Source organism: Indicator indicator, chromosome Z (genome assembly GCF_027791375.1).
Source record: "Indicator indicator isolate 239-I01 chromosome Z, UM_Iind_1.1, whole genome shotgun sequence".
Classification (NCBI taxonomy): domain Eukaryota; kingdom Metazoa; phylum Chordata; class Aves; order Piciformes; family Indicatoridae; genus Indicator; species Indicator indicator.
Window position 1 is genome coordinate 76,324,905 of NC_072053.1, and position 8,504 is coordinate 76,333,408.

General features: G+C 52.0%; 1 protein-coding gene across 1 annotated transcript; it reads right to left on the minus strand.

The window, feature by feature from the left end:
- Window positions 1-2,271: 2,271 nt before the first annotated feature.
- LOC128979190 (uncharacterized) lies at window positions 2,272-5,903 on the minus strand. The gene is made up of 2 exons (XM_054397350.1): window positions 5,623-5,903; window positions 2,272-4,675 (listed from the first exon to the last, which is right to left on the minus strand). The coding sequence occupies exon 2, from the start codon at window positions 4,645-4,647 to the stop codon at window positions 3,373-3,375; it is 1,275 nt and encodes a 424-aa protein (XP_054253325.1). The 5' UTR covers window positions 4,648-4,675; window positions 5,623-5,903; the 3' UTR covers window positions 2,272-3,372.
- Window positions 5,904-8,504: the final 2,601 nt, after the last annotated feature.

An 8,504-nucleotide genomic window follows, 5' to 3' on the forward strand; every position in this document is an offset into this window, starting at 1 on the left:
GGCACTGCGCACCGCTGCCAGGCACCGCGCACCGCTGCCAGGCACCTACAGAGTCCCCTCCTCCCTGTTTCTCTGCGTTCCCACCGGGATTGGCACCCCGGGGAGTTCATTAGCGTGGGCCAGATGTGTCAGGACAAAGTAGAGATATCTCTCTGGGATGGATCATCCTGACAACCATCTGCCTCCTATCAGGCACCAGTGGGAGGCTTGGCTGGGGGCTGGGAACGCTCTGATAACAAGCTGGGTCCAATTGGTCTGACTCAGAGTGCAAATGAGGGAGCAGGAAGAGCAGTTTGCAGCCTTGGAGGAGGGTGGGAGGACATGGGAGAGCAGAGAGGCTGGAGGTCAGCTGAGTGTTAGCAGAAGAGGCAGAAGAAAAGGGAAAACCCCAAAATCTGGGGTGGGCTAAAAGCCTTCAGAGATGGCAAACAGGGTGGGGGTGCTGCTTGGGGGCCAGGGCAGCCTTGTTTGGTATGAGGGTGTTGGAGCCCTGGAGCAGGCTGCCCAGAGAGGTTGTGGAGTCTCCTTCTCTGCAGAGCTTCCAACCTGCCCTGGCCATTGTGCTCCTGGGCAAGCTGCTGTGGGTGCCCTGCTGGAGCAGGGGAGATTAGCATGGATGATCTCCAGAGGTCCCTTCCACCCCCACCATGCTGGATTCTGTTTTCCAGACACCACCACTGCAATGCCTCCTGCCCACAGGGATGGCCACTGCTGCCCATTGCCCCTTGGGGTTCCAACGCTCCCAGATCGGGATCCAGCAGCTGCACCTGGAAAATTCACAGGAGAAGGAGGAGAGCAGCTGCTGGGCTGCAGCCCACACCACACTGGACCATTCCCTCCCTGCCCACCCAGCTCTCCTTTATCTTCTCACTTCACATACAGCAGCAGCAACTCCCCAGCAGCAGCTGCCCTCAGATCCCACGGACCCCAATGCCCTCGTGTGGGGCTCAGCTGGGGGGTGCTGGGGAGGGTTCACTGCCTGTGTGGCAGGTTGCAGGGCAGGGGGCTGGGTTCCAAGCACTACAACCAACCTGTGTAGAGCCAAGGTGTGCAAGAAGTCCCTCCCCCTGCAAGTGTAGAAGAAGGGGGTGACCTCTCTGGGGTGTTCCTGCAATTGGGAATAAACCTCTTAACAGCAATGTATTACACAGTAAGAAGCAGGCAGGTTTTATTGCTCCAGCAGCAACGGTTACATTCTCTTTGCATCTCACACATCCAGGACATGTCCCAGAAACCCCCCACATCCCCACAGCTCTTATTTGCATGACTGCTCAACCTTTGTGCTGTGCTTTTGTGGTCCCAAAGGGTCCTCCAAGGGTCCTCTGGTGGTGTCTGGTGGTCAGCTGCAGACTGTCCTCTGGCTGAGCTCTCCTTTCTTCCCTTCCAGGGGTCCTCTGGTGGTGTCTGGTGGTCAGCTGCAGATTGTCCTCTGGCTGAGCTCTCTTTTCTTCTATATTTTGTCAGGATCTTGTTCTAGAGGCATTTTTATGGGTTTCTGGCCTTCATTCTGTTGTGTGACAGTTGATGATGCTTCCCTTTTTCACTTTAAACAGCATGCATGATTGGATACAATTCTCTGAATAATATTAACAGTGGTCCCCCCCACTTTTGAGATTTCTTCCTGCCATGAAGAGATCTCAGCTGCTAACCTCATCATCTAAACTGCTCATTTTCTATTTTAGTCCCTCAGGCAGAACATTTAACACACAGATTGCATTGGAACATAGACACAAAGATTAATCAGCCCACAGTTAGTAGTCCAAGGAGTTAATCAACCCATGGTTAGTAGTCCAAGCAACTTCTTGAGCCAAAGGCCCAGGTCAGATGCACGAAGTCAGCCACCTCCAACCTTCTGGAAGTCCAGAGGTGGTGTCATCCTTTTGCACTTCATCTAGAGACTTGGTCTGCTCCCATATTTCAGTGGTGGCTGTGGATGTTCCACTGCTCTGGTCTGAAGGACAAATGGTGACCCAGCCCTGGCTACAGTGGACATCCCAGGATGAAGCCACAAAGTTCCAGCCACAGATCATGAAGTCCATTTAATTCTTCTCCTCTGTAGTAGCCTCCCACTGACCTGGTGGACTCTTCTTTGCCCTCACAGGATGCTAGAGTGGCTCAGATTGGAAGAGATCTCAGATCATCTGCTCCAAGCTCCCCACCATGGGCAGGGACACCTCTCAACTAGACTCAGCTGCTCAAGGCCTCATCCAGCCTGGCCTTGAACACCCCCAGGGAGGAGGCAGCCACAGCCTCCCTGGGCAACCTGTCTCACCACCCTCCTACTGCAGAACTTCTTCCTCAGCTCCAGTCTAACCCTGCTCTGCCTCAGCTTCAAACCATTCCCCCTTGACCTGTCTCCAGACACTCTCATGGAAAGTCTCTCTGCAGCCTTCCTGTGTCCTTCCAACACAATAAAATCCCAGGTTTGGATGTCAGTTGGGAATATCCTGCTGCACAAGCAGTGAAACCATCTAGGGAGAGATGAACCCCAGTGTGCACTCACCCAGAAAATCTCCCCATGGCACCAGGACACATCCAGGCACACTCACACCAAGGCAGGGTGAGGACTCCTTAGATAGGTCCTGTTCTAGGAGATGATCTGACTGCCAGCTGCTTCGGTGTGGAGAGAACTCTCCACAGCAGAACTCCATTTGTACCCTGCCAGCTGTCCTGCTGTGCTCAGCTTCTGCAACAAAAGGACTCTGGGCCCTCAAGCTGATCTCCACCAGCCTAGCAAGCCCTGCTGGTACCTTTTGTGTTTGCTGGGGGGGGTTGCACTGCCACAATCCACCCCCTGACCACAGTCACAGCCTGACAGGTCTCCTTGGAGTGGTGGAGCAGTCACCTCTTGTCTCCAAAGTGAAAAGGGAGTTGCAGTCTCAGGGGGGTTTGGTGCTCACTCTGGGCCACCATTGCCCATATTGGGCACAGGAACAACTTTAACATCCATGTCCTCACCACACATCCAAGGCACTTAGAAACTGCCATAGTGTGCAGTGACAATAACCAGACCTGCAGGGACAGGACCAGGGGCAATGGTTGGGAATTAGAGCAGAGCAGATTTAGATTGGAGGTGAGGAACCTACGTTCTGCACCATGAGGCTGCTGCAACTCTGCAACAGGCTGCTCAGGGAGGTGGTTGAGGCCCCATCTCTGAAGATACTGAAGGGCAAACTTGCTGTGGCCCTGGGCAGCTTGCTCTAGCTGGAGGTGTCCCTGCTGAGAGCAGGGGATGTGGACAAGATGAGCTTTGAGGCTCCCTTCCAGCCTGATGCAACCTGTGTGAATGTGAACCTGTGAGACCGAAGTTAAGAAACCTCTCTGTTAACTCTGGCAGCCCCTCTCCAGCCAGCCTGGAGGCAGGACACTGCTTCACCACTCAATTGCTCTCAAAATGAGACCCGGAGACCTCTGTGGGCACTCCCTCTTCCAGTGTCCTCTCTCCCTGCAGATGGCACACTGGTCCCTGGCCAAGCGCCGGGCTGGAGCTGGCAGTGCTGACCAAGCTCTGCTTTGCAATTCAGTTCTCCCTCTCCCCCTTTCCCTTGCAGCTCTCATTTCCCACTGGACCTGCTTTACTGCAGTTAAGAGCTGTTTCACTGTCTGCTGGAAATCTTCCTCCCTCTCACGATAAACCCTCTGTGCCTCGTACAGCAAACTGAAAATGTCACTTCCTGTTGATTTTTGTAACTCTTGCCTGATACTGGGTTCTAACTGCCTCATGAAAAGTGTTGACAGCAATAGTTCAACTTCTGGGTTCTCTGGGTCAAGATCAGCATATTTCTGTGCAGCAGTCTTGAGCCTGTCCCAAAAGGCTGAAGGAGACTCTCTGGGCTCTTGGTAAATCTCATAGAGTCTTGAAAAGTCGTTCTTCTTAGGTATGCCATACTTGAGCCCATAGGTTACCCAGGCCTGGTATCTCTTCAGAGCTTCTCTACCACTTGGATTCTTTGGGTCCCAGGAAGGATCTGTCAGAGGGAAAATCTCATCTACTGTTTGTTCTAGCTGCCCTCTGATGAACAATGCCTGGACCTCTTTCCTGGCAGCAGAGATCACCATTTCTTTAGTCCTGCTTCCTAAGGCATCTAATAATACATCTATGTCCAACCACTCTGGGTCATGATTCTTTACTAGAAGCTGAAACCTCTTTGCCAACTTCTCAGGATCCCTGCTGCAATTTATTAACATTTCTTGCCAGGCAGAAAGTTCAGTCCCAGAAAGAGGGGCTCTCTGCCTTGCCTCTGAGCCATTAGGTACAAGAGCTTCCCTGGATGAGGTGAGCAGCTGAGCCCTCTGCCTGCCTGTGTGAGCGGCTAGACTCTCTGCTGAACTTCTACTGTCTGCTACACTCTTCCCTTCTTTTCCTGTTCCTTTGCCCTCATGACGTCCTGCTGCTTCCCCAGTCCCAGCCAAACCTCCACCTCCCTGTTTTGGTGCTGCATTCCCTGGCTCCGTTGCCTTCCCCTGACCCGGAGCCCTACGACTGCCTGACAAATCCACAGCCCCTGGTTCCTCCTTCCCCAGGGAGGGAGGATTTGCCTGCCCAGGAGACCTCCCTCCAGAACCACACTTTTTCATCCTCTCTTCTCCCTCATGCTTCCTCTCTTCCAGCACCACTCTTTCTCGATCCAGTGGATTTCTTGGCATTATTCCTGTGTGCCATTCAGGATGATTCCTCAAAGTGAAAAACAAATCCACATAGAGTACCTCAAGCCATTTATTTTTCTTTTTGCAGAACTGTGCGAGTTGCTTAATGGTTTCACCATTAATAGTCCCATCCTTTGGCCATTGTTTCTGACTATCCAGAATATAGCCTGGCCACAAATCATTACAGAATTTAATCAACAGGTTTTTCCTCAATGAGCCCCCCCCCAGCTCTTTCCAGTGTGCTAATATACAACCCAGAGGGCTGTGTTTCCTAACCCCCTTCTCCAGAGATTGGCTACAACCCATAGTTAAAATCAGAAACCTCTGACCCAAATAATAACAAAACCCAAAAAAATCCCCCACACAACTGAGATGCTTAACAAAACCACAAGGTGGTAGGGGCCAGTAGAAGAAAAATTCCCAAACCAAAATTCACCTAAAATAAAAATAATAATAATAATAAAAACCCAAACACACAAAGAAAAAAAAATTCACAGGGAAAATAGAAAAATTCACCAAATAAAAATATAGCAAACAAAATTCACCAAGCAGAAGTTCACCAAACGAAATTCACAAAGCAGTATTCAGAAAGCAGAAGTTCACCAAACAAAAATTGATTCCCAAAGCAAAATTGATTCCCAAAGCAAAACTGATTCCCAAAGCAAAATTGATTCCCAAAGCAAAATTCCCAAAGCAAAATTGATTCACAAAGCCAAAAGCACAGAGCCAAAATACTTCAGAAATCTAACAAAATTCGGGGAGCTTGGAGAACAAAATTCACAACCTCAGCAACCCAAAAAGGGACTCAAAGCCCTTTTCCAAGCGAGACATTCGACTCCCAACGGAACTCTCAACACCCAGACTCCAAACCCGGATGTCCTACAGACTTTTGTCCCAATAGGATGGACTCCTTTCCAACCCTCTGCCACCTCTGTGGTGCCTTACGGGCTCCCCCCTGACCAGAAATGCCTTTACCTTTCCCAGGGGTCTTACTCAGAGCTCTTCGCTCCGGGGATCGGAGGCTCTCCCCCGAGAATCCCTCGGTGCGGGCTGGAGCTCCTGCGATCCCGCGAAGCGGTCGAGGTTCTAAAGCAGTGTCCCGTCTGGGGATGCCAAACAAATCCTCTTCCCAAAATCAGGAATAAATCGACCTCTTAACACCAATGTAGCGTTAAGAAGCAGGCATTTCTCCGCGGCGGGATGCGTGGCGGATCGCTCCAGCAAGCACGCACCAGGAAGGCTTCCAGCAGCGCTGGGTTTAATTCCGCTGCTGATTTGCATATTCATCACAGGTCCCAGAGCTTGTCCCCCCTCCGGAGGGTCTTTCAGGGCTCCTCTGGTGGCCTCTGGTGGTTGTCTGGAGATTGTCCTCTGGTTGAACTCTTCCATCTTTGGTCAGCATCTTGTTCTCGGGGTTTATCCTAAAAGGTTGGAAGAAAATTTTGAGATCTTCCAAGTCCAACCACTCGCCCGGAGCTCACAATTCCAGCGGTGCCGCTGTTCCCATGCCACGGAACCACGTCCCGCAGCAGCACCGCATCCACGCGTCTGGAACACCTCCAGGGGTGGGTGACTCCACCACCGCCCTGCACAGCCCTGCGCCGGTGCTTGGTCACCCTTTCTTGTGAAGACATTTTTCCTACTCCCCAAGGCTGATGCCCAACAGGAAGGGTTTGTGACCTTCACTCCGATAAGATTCTCCTCGCTGTGTCACAGTCGGTGACGTTTCCTTTATCTCAGACAAGATGTGTGTTGCACTACAGTTCTGACTGATGTCACACGAGGAGGGGGTACCCACCCCACAAGTGTGCAAGAGCAGTGGTGTCCCCCCCATGTCACACGAGGAGGTGGTTGATTGAAGATAGGTATTCGATGAGGTAGATAAATGTATGTACTAGATTAGGTATTAGTAGATAACTGTATGTACAGCAAAATTATTTTAGGATCTGACTTTGAAGCCGTTTGGTGAAGTATTTTAACTATGCTAAGGAGAAGCAGTGAGGCAGGATGTAGGCTTCATGCAGCATCTCATTATCAATTACCATACAAAGGAAAATATCTGCTCAGGGATAAGAGACGATGGAAGGAGAAGCTGCCAGACTAGTTCACGGGTACAGAGTGAAAAGTACAGCTGTGAGGAAGACTACTGACTTCATCTTAAGACCCCCGCTTACGACCACCAGATGGCTCTGCGCAAGCATAGAGGGAAAGAGTGTCGGGGCTGGGCTATGCAAATGATTTACTGGAACTAATTATCTTATCCCCACCATTTCGTGGAATTATAATGAAAATGTGAGGCTTGACGCTATATAAATCTCTTGCTAACAGTGCACGGAGAGGAAGCTTTGCGAAGAGATCCTCGCGGCGATAAACACAGAGCTGCTTTAGGAACAAATATAGCTGCTTTAGGAACAAATATAGATGCTTTTAAACATAGCTGCTTTAGAAACAGCTGCTTTAGAACTCTTCCGGAGTTATAGTTTGTTTCCACACGTCAAGGTGCCCACCCCGCAAGTGTGCAAGCCCCGCGCTGTAGTCCCCCTCCCCCATTTCACACAAGCAGGGGGTGCCTGATAAGTAGAAAATCCTTGGAGCTGATAAGCGGAAAAATTCTTTTAAAAGAAATACCGAGTTTAATGAAAGAAGAGAGCTGATAAGGAAATACCAAAGTTAACGTAATGACAAAATTGATGCAGAACAGAAGGGAAACGCTGAGTAACTCCCCTGCTGGGATGCAAGCAAGGGTAGACAGACCCTGCTTGAAAAAGAACAGGCAATATTTTAAGAAGAAAGATCAAACAGGCACCAGGATTTTCTATGACATACTAGCGCACCCCTGTCATCTGCATAGACGGAAAGAACCAGGACGTTCTGTGACCTATCAACATACCTCTCATTTTTAGATAGGTAACTTTTTGTCTAGATAAGAAGCTTGGACTATGTAAGCATGTACTGAAACCCCTTTCGGTATAGAGATTCCACCTGTGTCCAGCGCTGCAATAAAAGCATAATACGTGAAACTTACTGAGCTTCTCATCTTTCTCTAAGTCATCCCCACCCCTCAAGTGTGCAATTGCAGCCGTGTCCCCCCCGTGTCACAAAGTGTGCAAGCCCAGCTGTGTCCCCCCCATGTCCACCCCACAAGTGTGCAAGCCCAGCTGCGTCCCCCCTATGTCACACAAGGAGGGGGAGCCCACCCCACAAGCGTGCAAGCCCAGCGCTGTCGTATCCGCCGCCGTGGAGGTCTACAAGCAGTGCCCGAGCGGTGTGCAGGGAGCGGAGCCACTCGCGCCACGCCGCGCCGGAAGTGACGTCATCGCATGTCGCCGGAGCGGGACAGAGGGCAGCATGGCGGCGGCGGCGGCAGCAGCAGCGACGGCGGCAGCAACGGCGGCGGGGTCCGGGACCGCGCCCGGGACCGCGCCGCAGGGGTTGCGGGGGTGGCTGCGGAGCGCCTACCGCTTCGCCACCGATCGCAATGACTTCCGAAGGTCGGTGTCAGCGGATGGGAAGCGGGCTCGGGCAGCCGGCAGGAGCGGGGCCGCACCGGGCCCGGTCGCGGGAGGGAGAGCGGGAAAAAGCCAGCGGTGCCGCTTGCTGTTTCAGGAACCTCCTGGTGAACCTGGGGCTCTTCGCTGCTGGAGTCTGGATCGCCCGGAACCTGACGGATATCGACCTGATGGCCCCGCAACCCGTCCCGTAGCTACGGTGAGTGCTCGGGGAGCGAGGGGCGGGCTAAGAGGCCCGGGGAGAAGGACCGGCTGCTGTAAAAACTGGCACCAGGCATCGGTGGCTGCAGGCGCTGGCAGAACCCCCCGAAAGCATATCAGGGCCCTCCCGGAAGGGAATGTTGCAAA